General features: G+C 30.8%; 5 protein-coding genes across 5 annotated transcripts; all 5 read right to left on the reverse strand.

The window, feature by feature from the left end:
- Positions 1 to 1806: 1806 nt before the first annotated feature.
- LOC113389585 (zinc finger protein 525-like) lies at positions 1807 to 2288 on the reverse strand. Its single transcript, XM_026626605.1, has one exon. It carries the CDS (start codon positions 2251 to 2253, stop codon positions 1807 to 1809), a length of 447 nt encoding a protein of 148 aa, XP_026482390.1. The 5' UTR covers positions 2254 to 2288.
- Positions 2289 to 2318: 30 nt separating this feature from the next.
- On the reverse strand, positions 2319 to 2930 carry LOC113389586 (zinc finger protein 658B-like; the record flags this gene model as incomplete). Its single annotated transcript, XM_026626606.1, has 1 exon — positions 2319 to 2930. A coding segment is annotated over exon 1 (612 nt), but the record flags the coding sequence as incomplete, so codon positions are not given.
- LOC113389587 (J domain-containing protein CG6693-like) lies at positions 2927 to 8623 on the reverse strand. Its single transcript, XM_026626607.1, has 4 exons — positions 8596 to 8623; positions 8402 to 8491; positions 4454 to 5253; positions 2927 to 3060 (listed from the first exon to the last, which is right to left on the reverse strand). Exons 3-4 carry the CDS (start codon positions 5214 to 5216, stop codon positions 2927 to 2929), a joined length of 897 nt encoding a protein of 298 aa, XP_026482392.1. The 5' UTR covers positions 5217 to 5253; positions 8402 to 8491; positions 8596 to 8623.
- Positions 8624 to 9544: 921 nt separating this feature from the next.
- LOC113389588 (zinc finger protein 525-like) lies at positions 9545 to 10868 on the reverse strand. The gene is made up of 2 exons (XM_026626608.1): positions 9909 to 10868; positions 9545 to 9670 (listed from the first exon to the last, which is right to left on the reverse strand). Exons 1-2 carry the CDS (start codon positions 10866 to 10868, stop codon positions 9545 to 9547), a joined length of 1086 nt encoding a protein of 361 aa, XP_026482393.1.
- A 3926-nt stretch (positions 10869 to 14794) lies between these two features.
- Positions 14795 to 19321, reverse strand: LOC113389589 (zinc finger protein 845-like). Its single transcript, XM_026626609.1, has 4 exons — positions 18620 to 19321; positions 16693 to 17672; positions 16220 to 16277; positions 14795 to 15448 (listed from the first exon to the last, which is right to left on the reverse strand). The coding sequence occupies exons 1-4, from the start codon at positions 19319 to 19321 to the stop codon at positions 14795 to 14797; spliced, it is 2394 nt and encodes a 797-aa protein (XP_026482394.1).
- Between the last annotated feature and the right edge of the window lie 612 nt (positions 19322 to 19933).

Here is a 19933-nt window from a genome sequence, read left to right on the forward strand (position 1 = left end):
AATTTTGATTGGCTTTTCAGTCATAGACATATCATTTCTTCTGACATTTTGAAATATTTTCAACGCCAACAGCTAGTAAATATTTACGAAAATAAATGTGCCCTATACAATAATAATTATAAACTAAATTAATCAGTAAATGATTTTAACTACCTTCATCGTTTGACATTTCAAGCATAGAGCATGTTTATTGAAAGATGAGACATTTTTCCAAACGCTTTGATATTTAACAAATGGCGCGTCTTTTGAAATTCACCATGGTTCTTTACGTGTCTCTTTAAATGTTTTTTGTTAATTAAGCTTCAAATAATTAAATTATTTAAAATGTACGACTTATCTTAAAAGTATCTCTAGACGAGGTAAAGATAAACAAATATCTACATTCCAGTCTTATATTATAATGACCTAAAAAATTTTTTCATAATATTAAACCTCTCATAAACTTTGTTGAAGCGATTTCCTGTACAACCTGTGCATTTTTTCTAGATTATGCTTAATATCTGAAATCTAAAAATATCTAAAAGTCTTTTCAGATGAGATAAAGATAAATAAATTATCTCTAACTTTTTCTTATTTCTTATTATTTAATTTATCTTATTTCTATAATTACCTAGAAATCCTTTTTATATTTTTAAACCTCTTTTTCTTGAGCCATTTTCATCAACATGTAGATACATTTTTTATATTATGCATAATACATCATACATTACTAATTACAGACCGATATCATTATTATCAAACTTTGCTAAGGTATTTGAAAAAATTATTTATAGAGAACTAATTCCTTCTGCTAGAACTTTAATTTCTATTAATCAACATGGTTTCATGCCTGCCCGTTCTACGTAACAAATTTAATTTGTATTAAACAATATATAGCTAGAATAGAATCTGACATCAATGGACAAGTTGACGTTATTTACACTGATTGAAGAATTTTTTGAAAGATTAGAAAAGCAAACTTAGTTTTTTGGAGAATTTTGAATCTATTTTTTTGAAAATCTTGAAAACATTTGAATAATTTGAATATTGAAAAATTGGCTTCTTCAAAAGTTACGAAATTATCTAAATAATTTGAACATTTTTGAAAATACTGATTTTTTTTTGAAACTTGAAATATTTTTTGCCTCAAAGTAAATTGCTGGAACTTTCCGTACAGTAATTCAAACTATTTCGGAAGCTCAGAAAGAAAAATTAGTTTTTCTGGATCTCCAAAACGGCTAAACATGCCTTTACAAAATTTAATCAATTATCATTACGCCAATACAAGTGACTATTCAAATCGGATGCCCCATTCTCTCAAAAACTTTTTTTTCATTTTTGCACTTTTTGCTCCGTATCTCTAAAATTGGTGAACCTGCCTTTCCCAAAAACTAAGTGGCATCGTGCTTTACGGCAAGTTGCACTTCTAGAAATTAGTAAATAAACGACTTAATCAATACGAATCGACATTTAATCAATTTTAAATTATTATTTCAAAATTTTGATGAATTTTTTTATAAGCTTTTTTCTTCACTTCTCATTAGATGAGAAGTGAGAAGAAAGCTTTCTTCTTCACTTAGATTTGATAATGATAATGTAAATGTCCATTTGAGAAAATGTATTATATATAAATAAATTAAAATTAAACTAGGTAGTAAATAAGTATAATAAGTTGCAGGTTTAATTTTCAAATAATTTATTAAAAAGCTAAATATACAGTTTTTATTAAAAGTGTCCTTAGGCAAATTAAAGATAATTAAATTATGAGCAATTTAATGCAACAAAAATTTATTTTGAATTCAATTTAACAAATATGTTTTTTTTACATTAATTTTCATCACTATGAACTGCCATGTGACTCTTCAAATCATTCGATTGAGCAAATCCCTTATTGCATATATCACATTTATAAGGAGCCTTGCGGTCATGAACCATCATGTGTTTTTTCAGACTACCTTTTCCGATATATGTCTTATTGCATATGCTGCATTCATAGGGGCGCTCACCACTGTGAATGAGCATGTGACTTTTCAGATTGCTTGAGTTTGTGAATTTCTTATTGCATATGTTGCATTCATGGGGACGCTCACCACTGTGAACGAGCATGTGACGTTTCAGATTATTTAATTGTGTGAATGTGTTATTGCATATATTACATTCATATGGGCGTACATCACTGTGTATCAACATGTGTTGTTTCAGATGACCTACTAGTTGGAATTGTTTCTTGCAAACATTGCATTTGTGGGGGCGTTCACCACTGTGAATGAGCATGTGTCTCTTCAGTTGACCTAATTCTGTGAATGTCTTTTTGCATATACTGCATTCATTGGACCGAATTCCACTGTGAGTGAGCAGGTGTTTTTCAGATTACCTGATTGTGTGAATGTCTTCTTGCATATGTTGCATTCATGTGGGCGCTCACCACTGTGAGTAAGCATGTGATTTTTGAGACTACTTGAATGTGTAAATGTCTTCTTGCATGTGCTGCATTCATGGGAGCGCTCACCACTGTGAACGAGCAGGTGGCTTTTCAGATTACCTAATACGGTGAATGTCTTCTTGCATATGTTGCATTCATGAGGTCGCTCACTACTGTGAACGAGCATGTGTCTTTTCAGATGACCTAATTCTATGAATGTTTTATTGCACATACTGCAATCATAGGGGCGAACACCACTGTGAATAAGCAAGTGATTTTTCAGATTACCCTTATTTGTAAACGTTTTATTGCATACATTGCACTCATGCGAGCGTACTTCCCGGTGTGTCACCATGTGTTTCTTCAGATGACCTAATTCTGTGAATTCCTTATTGCATTTCTTGCATTCATGGAGACGCTCTCCACTGCCTTTATTATTAAATGTCTTATCATTTATTTCACATTCATAAGTGTCACATTCATAAGACTCCTGTTTGACTTCTTCTTCAATTATCACCTCGGAATTCATAAATCTTTCTGAACACGTTTCATCATTTCAGAAAACGATTCAGATTTAACAATAGCATCGATGGCATCAACTTCCTCAATTTCACATTTAATGTCCCCTGCTGAATATTCGGGTGGCTCAATTTTATTGCCTGTTCATTCGTAGACATAATCATTTCTTCTGACATTTTCAAATATTTTCACTGCGAACAGCTAGTGAATATTTACGAAAATAGTTGTGTCCTATACCATAATAATTATAAACTAGATTAGTCAAAAAATGATTTCAACCATAAGAAAACAAGTATAATAAAGTGCTTTTAACTTCCTTCATCATTTGACATTTCAAGCATAGCGCATGTTTATAGATAGATGAGACATTTATCCAAACGCTTTGATATTTAACAAATGGCGCGTCTTTTCAAATTCATTATGGTTCTCTATGCGACACAACTATCAATGAATGTTTTTAATAATTAAGCTACAAATAATTAAATTATATACAGTTTTATCTGATATTACAATTGCTACAAATATTTATTTATATTGTTAAAACGCTCTTGATATTTCTCGACGCAATTTCCTGAACAACATGTGCTTTTTTCTACATTATGCTTAATGTCTCTAAAATCTAGAATTTATCTTGAAAATATCTTTAGACAAGTCAAAGATAATAAAATTATCTACAATTTTGTTTCATATTATAATTACCTACAAATACTTTTTATATTTTTAAATCACTTATGAATTTTCTTGCATTATTTTCATTAACAATGTGTTGTACATTTTGCTCAAAGCCAAATTGGACCTTTGTGTCTCGTTCTGCTCTACATATATACTTTTTATTAAATTTTCTTTAATTCATCGAATGTTACTTAAAACTTTTCAAAAAGAAGGTCAAAGAAGAAATACTTAATTCATTTTCTATCTCTTCTCGCAAAATTTGAAAATTTTTCATAAGCTCAGTAGTATTATTACAATTATACCAAAATCCAGAATCCAAAAAGAATCTGAAAAATTTGAAACGTAATCAATAAGTCGAAAGACCAAAAAAGACTTCGATTTGATTATACCATGTTTTCTGTAGAAAGTGTATAAAATTTCCAATTTGGCTGTATTGACAAAATATAGACAAACTAATGGGGTTTATTGTTTTTATAATACCTCATTGTATATAACATTCAAACGACACATCCTTATACACTTAAAGTACTAATTTTTTAGATTCTCTTTGATTAGAATATACCTTACTTAGCAAAACAACGTTTTCCGGGCCGGCTAGTATATATATATATATATATATATATATATATATATATTCTTTTTAAGTAAAATACTCATATTAAACATTTTTGAAGTTGTGTGTAAAAAAAAGCGTATTTTGAAATAACAATTTCAATTTCATTTTATTCTCTTACAATTACAGTAATATAAAACAGTAATGATAAATAACAAACAATGTGAATTAAAATAAAAAATGATGATATTAAATTTATGAATAAATATATTCCTTAGATTTTTTTTCAGTGCTTTGATAGCCTCCACAGTAGTTTTTCTTGGCTTTTTTGCTTTTCTGCTCCAACTTTGAATACTTATTCGCCAGATTTTCCAAAAAATTATTAGTCCTTTCCTCGTTCCTCTTCTGAATCTGCTTGAACAAATCATCATCACTCATATTCTGTTTCTGCTTACGTTTCTTCATAATTTGTTTGGCTAGAACAGCCTCACGTTTGTATTTATTATGTCTTCGAATACGTCTTGAAGCAGGTTCTTCGGTGAAGATTTTATATTCCTCAAGTTCGCCCTCGGCTATGAGACCTTTAACAATTTCTATTAACCTGGGTTCGTCCTCGCAGGTGAGGAAAGGTACGAGTTCGTGCATGAAGTCGATGGAGCCTCGGGCTCGTTTGTAGGCTTTTTTGATGTCTTCGATTTCTTCCTGGGAACCTTTGTATTTGGTTTCGTACTCTTTTATGGATTCTTCGGTGATCGGGGGGAACATGGCGCGCCAGTAGTCGAGCCAACTGTCTATGGAGCCTTCGGAATCGTCTTCTATTATTCCTGAATTGTCGTACAGGTCGCGTTTTTTGGGGTCTGTTAGGATTTCGTAGATTTTGCTGAGGACTTTGAATTTTTCGGTGGCTTCTTCCTTGTTGCTTTCCTCGACGCGGTCAGGATGGACGGTGAGAGAGAGTTTGTAGTAGGCTTTTTTCAGTTCTTTGTCGTTTGCTGTTTTTTCGACGCCCATGGCTGCGTATAGGTCGTCGGATTCGAAATATTTTTTGCATAGACTTTTTAAACCCGCCATTTTCACGTTTATAAAAAGCCTACACTTTGAAGAAAACCTACAAAGTTATTAAGAATTACATATTAGTATACAGATTGACATTTAATTTAGATTTTGTTTATAAATATTTTGTTTAAGAAGTAGGAATATTATATATGTAGAGTGGTCCTTAATATGGATATTTTCGATTTTTTTGCTCCCAGGGGCTCAAATGCTTCCAAATTAATAAAAACTAGCTGTAAGTGGAATTCTGTCTTGAGGCAATTATGGCATCGTGCCTTAAGGCAAATTGCTGGAACTTCCCGTACCGTAACGAAATGTTCGAGGAATACTAAATGTTTTCAAATGAATTATTATAAATATTGTAACATTGTCTAATATTTATAAGAATTATATAAACTGAATTGCAAAGTTGAAATTATTTGTTTAAAGTATATTAGAACTATAGACAGAATTAAAAATAAAATCTGAATTATTTTCGATATACAAAAAATGAAAAAAAGTTGAAACAATTTTTTTTTTCAAAATCAATTATTTTGTTAAGACAAGCAGAAAGTTCTTTGAATCAATTAAATCGGACACTTAGTTCTCTCAAAAACTGCAATTTTTTTCACATTTAGCTCTGTATCTCCGAAATGGTTAGGCCTGCCTTTGCCAAAAACTAATAAACACTTCTCACAATCATTACTAATTAAATGTTTTTTAAATCATTCAAATCGGATGCTCCGTTCTCTCAAAATTCGATTTCTATTTTCTGCACTCTTTGCTCCGTATCTCCGAAACGGCTGGACCTGCCTTTACCAAAAACTAATCAGCTCTTCTCCTTATCAATAGGAATCGAATGTTTTTTGAACCATTCAAATCCGTTGATTCGTGCGCCCGAAAACGTGATTGGAAATTTGTATCCATACATACGCACACACACATCCATTTTTATGAGCTATGCCAAAATGTTCAGAAACCTTCAAAACGTCGAGAAATGTAAAAATTTTCAATTCCGATTTTCGGCCCATTACAATAGCTTACCCTATGGGAAGTTAAAAATCTAGTTTTAGCTCTTAATATTAACTCTCTAACATAGTTTATTATGAAAATAACATGGTGTAAAATTCCATTTGTTTTTTTAGAATTTTATAACTCAGCGACAAGTGAATCCAAATTTCGAAAATAACATTGTATTTGCTTATTTCGATCATAAATAAAAAATGACAACAAAAATTTGATATATTTTATATAAATAAGTAATGACTTAGGAAGAAGATGCAAGAAACTTTGGTTGAAGTGCGGATTGTCTTAAAGTTAATATTAAGACTTAACACTTTTAGAGAATTGTTTTTTATCAATTTGGAAGCATTTGAGGCCCTGGGCGCAAGAAAATTCGAAAATATCCATATTAAGGGCCACTTTTATATATATACATTAAATGATTTCAGAGTTATATGTTAGAAATATGTAGATATAAAAAAGTCAGAACATTACAAAAATATAATTATAAATATGTGAAACAGCTTAAATCTAACCAATTTGCTAATAAATTTATTATATAACAAAAATATATTGTCAACATGTCTAAAGGTAGATCACAAAACTAAAAATAAATAATTAATATGCAATTACTCACCATACAATTTAAAAGAACACAAAAAAAATGATACAATGCATATTAATTATTTATCTTTAGTTTTGTGGTCTACCTTTAAATATGTTAATATGTTTTTGTGATATAATAAATGTATTATCAATTTAATTAGTTTTATGCTGTTTCACATGTTTATAATTACATTTTTGTAAACTTCTGACTTTTTTGTAATGTAACTCTGAAATTTTTAAGATTAAACGTTTCGATACAATGTGTGTTATCATTCATTTTATGTTTTTGTGTCTTTCCTGGTATAGTTAGTACATAATTTTCTCCTTTTTATATTTAATATCAAATGTTGTAATTTATGTAATGTTTTTTAGATTACTGAATGGTGAGATGCATTAAGAGTCGAAATGTCTAATATTATAAATAATTTTTCTATATTAACTTTCTTTTAATTCGACAATTAGGCTCAAAATACTTCAAATATATACATATATATATATATATATATATATATATATATATGAATTAATACAAATATTTAATTAACAATACCCAAACATAATTTATAAGTATATTGTTATTTTTATCTCCGATTTTTTACATAGCCTTTATACATAGAATTTTTACAAAGCTTACATGCAGTCGAGGTAGAAAAGACCAACCCTGTCTTTTACTCTAATAAAGGTGCAAAAATTATATGATAGTAAATAAAATTTGAGGTAAGTTAAAAAAAGGAATTTTACAAGAGCTAAATTACATTAATACTTACTATGTTGATGAATATTTAGTTATAATTTTTGTAAAAATACTGCTCATGAAATTTGTATTTGGCATTGGGTTAACAATGTAGTTTTTATTTCAGAAAATCCTTCATAATTAAGGTAAGTTGCTCCCTATGGGATAAACGAGGATAGATGAAAAGTTTTAGACAAAATAGCAAATTTAGGCCATAACTGGGAAATTTTCTGAACAAATTTCGATAGTTAGTTGTTTCATATGCATTAAGTGTTTGGTATTAACAGTATAAGTACTGTTGATATGCTTATAAGCTTATATTATATATTGTGATGCTGAGTAGGATATATATCTCGAATATGCATCTAATAGGGCTCAACAATCAATCATGAAACAGGCAAGTTCTAGTTTGCATCTTGATAACTAGATGTAACAGAATTGCATTTTTGTTTGGATTTTCATTTATAGGTATAACACAGCAACTTTTAATCAAATAAAAAATGATTTGTAATCTCGTATTCTATGTATAGTGTTTGGTTTTTGCAGTATATTTAGTGAAAGTTGTAAATAATTATATATTAGGATACTGAATAGGAAGTTTATCTCGAAAATGCATCTAATACGGCTCAAAAATCAATGAGAAAACACACAAATGCTATTTTGCTCCTTTATAACTAGATGTAACAGAATCACATCTTTATTTTAAGGTAATTTGTAATCCTTCAGCTAGTATTAAATTAATGAGAGAAATTCTCATAAGATACTACAAAAAGTTAAAGATAACCTCTGTACATATATAATACTTATGTTAATATCATTAAGTATTACATATTAATATACAGATAGATGACAGACTTTAATTTAGATTTTAATTATGACTTACCTTAATAAAGCACCAAGGAATAACAGCACTAAGACTCTCAATATTTTATTTGATTTTATTCTGGTCTGACGTCTTTAAGTTGAAGATAACCTATACAATCATTAAGTATCACGTATTATTATAAAGACAGATTTAGATTTTATTTATAAATATTTTATTTACCTTAATAAACTTTATTTCTTTATTTTATTTACCTCAAAGAAATTACAGCAATAAGATTATGAATATTTTATTATTTATTTTATTACCATTAAATCTGACATTTACAATTGACAGTTGCTAACCGCCAAAAAAGTACTGCATAACCTGTGTCATACTTCACTCTTGACCGTTAGTAAACCTGGCAACGGCGCAAGTCATTTAACCGAAGCCATGTCAACGACGCGGTCGTGAAATTCATTGCGAAATTGCACAAGATGGCGGACATGGCGTGGATTTTGTAGGTTAACTAGTAATAAGTGAGTTTTTGTTTTATGTATTTGATATTGATAGTGTTTAATTACGTGATTTGGTGGAGCATCAGGATGAGGAGTTAATAAGGATGGGATTTGAGGTAAACTTATAATAGTATGTAAATTATTCGCGTCAAAGTGTCAGTAAATGCGCGTCGTTTTCTTCTCGAAATTAATATAGTTGGAAGTTGAATTTGATTTCAGCAGCTCGTTTGTTAACTTTGCATACATTGCCTTAGTCGAAATCACAGTTAATGGCGTGAAATCTTTTAATTTTTGTTTGGCTAGATTTTCAAAGCATGACCATGTGCTTCGGCTGATATCTAGCTGCTTTAGCTGGGTTAGCAGTTGCTAATACAAATTTTATAGAAATTATATGATTGCCTTGATTATCAATAAAAGCATATTATGTAAAGTTTGCTGTATATTGTAGAATTTATGTTGAAAGTTTATGTGAATAATAATACAACCGTTTATGCAGAAGGATAAAAACAGACTGACTGATTATATATTCTTTAATTAATCACATGCATTACAAATTTTATTAACAATCACTTGTTTTTTTACATAAAACAAAAGACAAACATATATACATAAACATAGTAGACACAGAGCGTTTAGTGACACATTCCATTACAAACAAGAATAATTTATAACATTTTGCTAAATATTTTAATTCCTTTATCATGTTTCATTGATTTTTAAGTTTTCGACAATGAAATGCCATGTGTTTCTTCAAATTGTTCGATTGAGTAAATCGTGTATTGCATATTGCACATTCATAAGGCTGCTCTCCGCTATGAACCATCATGTGTCTCTTCAGAGTGCTGTATAGTTTGAATTTCTTATGACAAATATTGCATTCTTCGGATCGTACTTCTTCGTGCGTTACCATATGAGTTTTCAAAGCACTTGATTGAGTGAATGTCTTATTGCATACATTGCATTCGTGGGGGCGTTCACCACTGTGAATGAGCATGTGTCTTTTCAGATGACCTAAATGTGTGAATGTTTTATCGCATGTGTTGCATTTATGCGAGCGTACCCCTTCATGCTTTATCATGTGTTTTTTTCATGTAACTTGATTGTGTGAAGGTCTTATTGCATATGTTGCATTTATAAGGACGTACTCCATTGTGCATCAGCATGTGACTTTTCAGATAATCAGAATGTGTGAATGCTTTATTGCATATATTACATTCATATGGACGTACTCCACTGTGTATCAACATGTGTCTGTTCAGATGACTTACTAGTGAGAATTTCTTTTTGCATAAATTGCATTCATGGGGGCGCTCACCACTGTGGATGAGCATGTGAAGTTTCAAGCTGCATAATTGTGTAAATGTCTTTTTGCAAGTACTGCACTCGTAGGGTCGTTTGCCACTGTGAAGGAGCATGTGGCTTTTCAGGTTACATAATTGTGTGAATGTCTTATTGCAAATACCGCACTCATGGGGGCGTACTTCACTGTGTATTAGCATGTGTCTTTTCAGATGACATATTCGTTTGAAAGTCTTATTGCATGTGCTGCATTCATGGGTGCGCTCAGTACTGTGAATGGGCATGTGTTTGGTCAAATAGGCTTTATTATTGAATGCCTTATGACATACATCGCATTCGAAGGGTCGTTCTTCAGAATGTATCATCATGTGTGCTCTTACCTGTTTTGATAGTTTGAAAGTCTTGTGACAGACTTCGCATTTAAAAGGGCGTTCTTCATTATTACTTGGCTTGTGATTGACCATATGCTCTTTTAAATGATGCAATTCTGGAAATGATTGATTACAAATGCCACATTCATAAGACTCCTGTTTGACTTCTTCAATTGTCACCTCGGAGTTCATGAATTTTTCTAAACTCGTTTCATCATCCTCAGAGCACGATTCAGATTTAACAATAGCATCAAGGGCATCAAATTCCTCCTCAATTTCACATTTAATGTCCTCTGCTGAATATTCTGGTGGTTCAATTTTAATTGCCTGAGCATTCATAGACATAGTTGTTTCAGACATTTTTAAATTCAATGCTTATATTTACAAAATAATTTCTCAATAATCAATAAATTTTTAAAATTTGATAAATAACTTCAACTAAATTCATCATTTGACATTTGAAGCATAGAGCACTTTTTCAGAAGTGATAGCAAAACGTTTCGATATTTAACTAGAGGCGCGCCTATTCAAATTCAATATGTATCTCGAATTTCAACAAATATTTTTGTTGTTGATTTTAGAATAATTATTACACATAAAAAGACATGTAGGAGAGCCTAGGGGCTTGTTGAGATCTACTGATTATATTTTTATGAAATAAAGCTAGATACTTTATTTCTCTACCAAATCAAATGAAAATAATACCATAATTATAGTTCATTATTTCACAATTAATCATTTCCTAAAAAAAAGGTAGTGTTTGGGGTTGGTTGTAACATCTACAGAGGCAAAAGTAACAACAACTAGCTGTAAGTGGAATTCTGTCTTAAGGCAATTAGGGCATCGTGCCTTAAGGCAAATTGCTGGAACTTTCCGTACCAGAAATTATTATTTTTTTTAAAAACGATAAACATTTTTGAAAAAAAATTACTTCGAAAAAATAAGATTTTTGAGAAACTATAAATTTGACAGAAAATTACTTTTTTTTGAAAAAAAATTTTAAAGAAAAAAAAAATTTTTAAACCTTTTTTTTTAAATTTTTTTTTTTTTATTTTGACATATGTTGGAAGATCTGAACTTTTTTTCAAAGCAATCGTATTGCTTTAACTGCATAGAGACAAAATATAAAGCGCGTAAGCGCCGCGTCGCTGTCTAACGACAAAACAAAATTTATACTTATTGTTAAAATCTCTATAAAATATCTGATAATTTGATGTGCATATGTCATTTTTGACCGCCAAATGGCATTTTTTTTTTTACTTTTTTCGTTAGATCTCCGAAACCGCTAAACCTGCCCTTATGAAAATTTGATAAAATCTTCATCTTGTCAATACAAGTAAAATGTTTTTTGAATTATTAAAATCGGTCGCTCCGTTCTATTAAAAACTGAGGTACCGTTTTTGGCACGTTTTGCCCCATATCTTCGGAACGGCTGGACCTACCTCCGCCAAAACTAATCAGCACGTCTCCTTATCAATACGGATCGAATGTTTTTTATATTATTCAAATTGCTTCATCCGTGTTCCCGAAATCGTCGACGAAAATTTGTATCCGCACACACAACATACACGCACACACATACACACACACACACATACATCCATTTTTTCTAAGGTATGCCAAAATATTTAGAAACCCCTGAAACGTAAAGATATATTGAAATTTTCATTTTCGATTGTTTTGCGATTACTATAACTTACCCTACGGGAAGTTATTAATACTGATTATTTTTTAGCTTATTTTTTAAAAAAATCAACTTATTGACGAAAAAATGCGGACATATAAAACACAATTCTTCTGCATTAATCAACAATAGGTAAGACCTTCGACAAATCACTGGCAATGGTCAGATGATTTGTATTTTGCCAACGCCTTCAGTTTCATGTCAAATATTTTACTTGTTGTCCGTTTCAGGACAGTTGTAAAAATTATTAAAATAATAATAATATAATATAATATAATATATATATATATATATATATATATATATATATATATATATATATATATAAAACACACACACACATCCATTTTTTCTGGGGGATGGCAAAATTTTCAGAAACCTTCAAAACTTCGTTCTTCTTTTTCATTTTTGATTTTTGGTTCATTACCATAACTACCCTATAGGAAGTTAATTATAAAATAATTTGTAATAATTTTGCCTTCATTATCAATAAATGCATATTATGCAATGTTTACTGTATATTTGATACTATTAATAATATATTTTATTTTACATTTAAGAATAATTTATAACATTTTTTTCAAATATTTAAATTCAATTTAATAAATATATTTGTTTCAATATTTATAAGGTCGCTCTCTTTTATGAATAAGCATGTGACTTTTCAGATTGCACAACTTTGTGAATGTCTTATTACATATGTTGCATTCATGGGGACGTACTCCACTGTGTATCTGCATGTGACTTTTCAGATAATCTAAAAGCGTGAATGCCTTATTGCATATATTACATTCGTACGGGCGTACTCCACTGTGTATCAGCATGTGCCTTTTCAGACTACTTGTTAGTTGGAACGTCTTATTGCATATCCTGCATTCGTGGGGGCGCTCCCCACTGTGAATAAGCATGTGACTTTTCAAACTGCTCAATTGTGTGAATGTTTTATTGCATAGGTTGCACTCGTGGGGGTGCTCACCACTGTGAACGAGCATGTGGCTTTTCAGATTACATAATTGTGTGAATGTCTTATTGCAAATACCGCACTCGTGGGGGCGTACTTCACTGTGAATGAGCATGTGTCTCTTCAGGTGACCTAATTCTATGAATGTCTTATTGCATATCCTGCATTCATGGGGACGCTCACCACTATGAATGAGCATGTGATTTTTTAGATTACTTAATTGATTGAATGTCTTTTTGCATATATTGCATTCATGGGGGCGCTCACCACTGTGAACAAGCATGTGTCTCTTCAGATGACTTAATACTGTGAATGTCTTATTGCATATGTTGCATTCATGGGGACGCTCTCCATTGTGAATGAGAATGTGATATTTCAAACTATTTAATACTGTGAATGTCTTATGACAGATTTCACATTTGTAAGGCGGTCTTTGCTATGACTAGGCTTGTGATCGACCATGTGGTCTGTTAGATGATGCATTCTGCAAATGATTGATTACAAATGTCACAATCAAAAGACTCCTGTTTGACTTCATCTTTAATTGTCACCTCGGAATTCATGAATCTTTCTAAACTCGTTTCATCATTTTCAGAACACGATTCAGATTAACAATAGCATCAAGAGCATCAAATTCCTCAATTTCACATTTAATTTCCTCTGCTGAATATTCAGGTGGTTCAATTTTAATTGCCTGAGCACATAGACATAATTGTTTCTTCCGACATTTTTAAATATTTTCAATGCTTATATTTACAAAAATAATTGTCTTAAACAATAATAATAATAATTTTTGTTTAAACAATATCTTTTAAACTTTAAATATTTCAACTAAATTCATCATTTGACATTTAAAGCATAGAACACGTTTTTCAAATGATGAGACATTTATCCAACACTTCGATATTCAAAAAATGGCGCGCCTTTTTCAAATTCAATATGTTTTTATTGTTAATTTTAGAATAATTATTACACACATGGGGAGGCATGTAGAGAGCTAGGGGCTTGTTGAGATCTACTGATGATATTTTTTATGAAATTAATTTTAGAATATTATTACACACATGAAGAGGCATGTAGGAGAGCTAGGGGCTTTTGAGATCTACTGATCATATTTTTTATGAAACAAAGCTAGATACTTTATTTCTCTACCAAATCAAATGAAAATAATTCCATAATTATAGTTCATTATGTCACAATTAATCATTTCCTAAAAAAAAGGGCGGTGTTACAACTTACCCCGTATTTGGGATTGGTTGTAACATCTACAGAGGCAAAAGTAACGACAGTAATACTGATAATCTATTCTTTCCTTATTTTTGTAAAAAAATTAACTTGTTTCTAAGTAATTCTTTTCATAAATTCAATGTAATCAATTCAAATAAAATGTATACTAGTGGTGTATGCAAACGTGCCATAAGGCAAATTACTGGAACTTTCTGTATCGTAACGAAATGTTCAAGGAATATTAAATGTTTTCAAATACATTAGATTGATATAAATACTGTTATAAGAATATATAAACTGAATTGCAAAGTTAAAATTATTTATTTGAAGTATATAAGTGAGCTTAAGCTTTTTTATTTTTATATTACATTTAAGAATAATTTATAACATTTTTTTCAAATATTTAAATTCAATCTAACAAATATGTTGTTTCTTCTTATATGTATAAGGTTGCTTTCTGTCATGAATGAGCATGTGACGTTTCAGAATACCTAATTGATTGAATGTCTTATTGCATATCCTGCATTCATGGGGAAGCTCACCACTATGAATGAGCATGTGATTTTTTAGATGAGTTGCTAGTTGGAATTGTTTCTTGCATACATTGCATTCGTGGGGGCGTTCACCACTGTGAATGAGCATGTGTCTCTTTAGATGACCTAATTGATTGAATGTCTTCTTGCATACATTGCATTCATAGGGACGCTCACCGCTGTGAATGAGCATGTGGCTGTTCAGATTGCTTAACTTTGTGAATTTCTTATTGCATATGTTGCATTCATGTGGGCGCTCACCACTGTGAGTAAGCATGTGATTTTTGAGACTACTTGAATGTGTAAATGTCTTCTTGCATGTGCTGCATTCATGGGAGCGCTCACCACTGTGAATGAGCAGGTGGTTATTCAGATTACCTAATTGATTGAATGTCTTCTTGCATATACTGCATTCATAGGGACGCTCACCGCTGTGAATGAGCATGTGGCTTTTCAGATTGCTCAACTTTGTGAATTTCTTATTGCATATGTTGCATTCATGGGGACGCTTTCCACATGTGAATGACCGTGTGTTCTTTCAACCCTTTTGATTGTTTGAAAGTCTTTTGACAGATTTCATATTTGTAAGGACGTTTTTCGCTATGATTAGGCATGTGATCGACCCATAATGTTTTGTTAGATGATTACAAATGTCACAATCAAAAGACTCCTGTTTGATTTCATCTTCAATTGTCACCTCGGAATTCATGAATCTTTCTAAACTTGTTTCATCATCCTCAGAGCACGATTCAGATTTAACAATAGCATCAAGGGCATCAAATTTTCCTCAATTTCACATTTAATGTCCTCTGCTGAATATTTCTGGTGGTTCCATTTTAATTGCCTGAGCATTCATAGACATAATTGTTTCTTCCAACATTTTGAAATATTTTCAATGCTTATATTTACAAAAATAATTGTCTTAAACAATAATAATAATAATTTTTGTTTAAACAATATCTTTTAAAATTTGAATAAATAACTTCAACTAAATTCATCATTTGACATTTGAAGCATAGAGCACGTTTCAGATGATTAGACATTTATCCAAACACTTGATATTCAAAAAATGGCGCGCCTTTTCAAATTCAATATGTTTCTATTGTTAATTTTAGAATAATTATTACACACAAGAAGAGGCATGTAGGAGAGCTAGGTGCTTGTTTAGATCTACTGATTGTATTTTTATGAAATAAAGCTAGATACTTTATTTCTCTACCAAATCAAATAAAAATAATTCCATAATTATAGTTCTTTATTTCACAATTAATCATTTCCTACAAAAAAGGGCGGTGTTACAACTTACCCCGTATTTGGGTTTGGTTGTAACATCTACAGAGGCAAAAGTAACGACGACGGTAATACTGATAATTTATTCTTTCCTTATTTTTTTTAAAAAAATTAACTTGTTTCTAAGTAATTCTTTTTATAAATTCAATGTAATCAATTCAAATAAAATGTGTACTAGTGGTGTATGGCCTTGTGCCTTAAGGCAAATTACTGGAACTTTCTGTATCGAAAGGAATATTAAATGTTTTCAAATAAATTAGATTGATATAAATACTGTTATAAGAATATATAAACTGAATTGCAAAGTTAAAATTATTTATTTGAAGTATATAAGTGAGCTTAAGCTTTATTTTTATATTACATTTAAGAATAATTTATAACATTTTTTTCAAATATTTAAATCAATCTAACAAATATGTTTGTTTCTTTTTATATCAATAAGGTTGTTTTCTGTCATGAATGAGCATGTGAGTTTTCAGATTGCACAACTTTGTGAATGTCTTATTGCATATGTTGCATTGATGAGGACGGGCTCCATTGTGTATCTGGACGTGTCTTTTCAGATGACTTCCTAGTTTGAATTGTTTCTTGCATATATTACATTCATACTGACGTGCACCACTGTGTATCAGCATGTGTCTTTTCAAACGACTTGCTATTTGGAACGTCTTATTGCATATCCTGCATTCGTGGGGGCGCTCCCCATTGTGAATGAGCAAGTGTCTCTTCAGATCAACTAAATCTGTGAATGTCTTATTGCATATGTAGCATTCATGGGGAGGCTCACCAGTGTGAACAAGCATGTGACGATTCAGATGATTTAATTGTGTGAATGTGTTATTGCATATATTACATTCATATGGGCGTACACCACTGTGTGTCAACATGTGTTGTTTCAGATGGCCTACTAGTTGGAATTGTTTCTTGCATATATTGCATTCGTGGGGACGTTCACCACTGTGAATGAGCATGTGTCTCTTTAGATGACCTGATACTGTGAATGTCTTTTTGCATATACTGCATTCATGGGGACGCTCACCACTATGAATGAGCATGTGATTTTTTAGATGACTTAATTGATTGAACGTCTTCTTGCATGTGTTGCATTCATGGGGGCGCTCCCCACTGTGAATGAGCATGTGTCTCTTCAGATGACCTGATCCTGTGAATGTCTTATGACAGATTTCACATTTGTAAGGGCGTTCTTTGCTATGACTAGGCTTGTGATCGACCATGTGGTCTGTTAGATGATGTGATTCTGCGAATGATTGATTACAAATGTCACAATCAAAAGACTCCTGTTTGACTTCATCTTCAACTGTCACCTCGGAATTCATGAATCTTTCTAAACTCGTTTCATCATTTTCAGAACACGATTCAGATTTAACAATAGCATCAAGAGGATCAAATTCCTCAATTTCACATTTAATTTCCTCTGCTGAATATTCAGGTGGTTCAATTTTAATTGCCTGAGACATAATTGTTTCTTCCGACATTTTTAAATATTTTCAATGCTTATATTTACAAAAATAATTGTCTTAAACAATAATAATAATAATTTTTGTTTAAACAATATCTTTTAAAATTTGACAAATAATTTCAACTAAATTCATCATTTGACATTTAAAGCATAGAACACGTTTTCAGAATGATTAGACATTTATCCAAACACTTCGATATTCAAAAAATGGCGCGCCTTTTCAAATTCAATATGTTTTTATTGTTAATTTTAGAATAATTATTACACACATGAAGAGGCATGTAGGAGAGCTAGGGGCTTGTTGAGATCTACTGATTATATTTTTATGAAATAAAGCTAGATACTTTATTTCTCTACCAAATCAAATAAAAATAATTCCATAATTATAGTTAATTGTTTCACAGTTAATCATTTCCTAAAGAAAAGGGCGGTGTTACAACTTACCCCGTATTTGGGATTGGTTGTAACATCTACAGAGGCAAAAGTAACGGCAATAATACTGATAATTTATTCTTTCTTTATTTTTTAAAAAAAATTAACTTGTCAATGTAATCAATTCAAATAAAATGTATACTAGTGGTGTATGCAAACGTGCCATAAGGCAAATTACTGGAACTTTCTGTATCGTAAGGAATATTAAATGTTTTCAAATAAATTATATTGATATAAATACTGTTATAAGAACATATAAACTGATTTGCAAAGTTAAAATTATTTATTTGAAGTATATAAGTGAGCTTAGCTTTTTCTATTTTTATATTACATTTAAGAATAATTTATAACATTTTTTTCAAATATTTAAATTCAATCTAACAAATATGTTTGTTTCTTCTTATATGTATAAGGTTGCTTTCTGTCATGAATGAGCATGTGAGTTTTCAGATCGCACAACATTGTGAATGTCTTATTGCATATGTTGCATTGATGAGGACGTACTCTATTGTGTATCTGGACGTGTCTTTTCAGATGACTTGCTAGTTTGAATTGTTTCTTGCATATATGACATTCATACTGACGTACACCACTGTGTATCAACATGTGTTGTTTCAGATGACTTACTACTTGGAATTGTTTCTTGCATATATTGCATTCGTGGGGACGTTCACCACTGTGAATGAGCATGTGTGTCTTTAGATGACCTGATACTGTGAATGTCTTTTTGCATATACTGCATTCATGGGGACGCTCACCACTATGAATGAGCATGTGAATTTTTAGAGTACTTAATTGATTGAATGACTTCTTGCATATGTTGCATTCATGGGGGCGCTCCCCACTGTGAATGAGCATGTGTCTCTTCAGATGACCTGATACTGTGAATGTCTTTTGACAGATTTCACATTTAAAAGGACGTTTTTCGCTATGATTAGGCATGTGATCGACCATATGCTTTGTCAGATGATGTGATTCTGCAAATGATTGATTACAAATGTCACAATCAAAAGACTCCTGCTTGACTTCATCTTCAATTGTCACCTCGGAATTCATAAATCTTTCTAAACAAGTATCATTGTCTTCAGAAAACGATTCAGATTTAACAATAGCAATAGTGACATCAAATTCATCCTCATTTTCGCATTTAATGTCTTCTACTGGATATTCTGGTGGTTCTATTTTAATAATTGCCTGATCATTCATTGACATAAATGTTTTTTTCTGACATTTTTAAATATTTTCACTGCTTATATACAAATCAATAAATATTTATGGAAATAGTTGTTTTATACAATAATAATAATAGTTTAGTTTAATCCAAAAAATTTTAAAACATAAATGAGTTTAACTAAAATTTACATTCATTATTTGACATTTGAAGCATAGAGTATGTTCATAGAAAGATGAGACTCAAAACCTTTGGAACGTAGAGAATAAAGATATGCAAAAATTTTCATTTTGAAATGAAATAAACATTTTTAATTTCAGAAGTTAATTATCGGAGTATCATCGTTTTATTTTTGTCGTTACTACTTTATTTACATTTCAGGAGACAATATTTTATATACATTTTATTTGTATTACTTATGGTTTAAGGTGATTTATGAAAAGAATTACTTAGAAACAAGTTAATTTTTTTAAAAAAATACATTTTCAGTATTATTGTCGTTACTTTAGCCTCTGTAGATGTTACAAACAACCGCAAAACACGGGGTAAGTTGTAACATCGTACTTTTTTAAGGAAATGATTGTGAAATAATGAACTATAATTATGGAATTATTTTTATTTGATTTGGTAGAGAAAAAGGTAAAGTA

This window comes from Ctenocephalides felis, unplaced genomic scaffold (assembly GCF_003426905.1).
Source record: "Ctenocephalides felis isolate EL2017-DRISC unplaced genomic scaffold, ASM342690v1 CF-g0.4_SCAFFOLD_03573, whole genome shotgun sequence".
NCBI classification, from domain to species: Eukaryota; Metazoa; Arthropoda; class Insecta; order Siphonaptera; family Pulicidae; genus Ctenocephalides; species Ctenocephalides felis.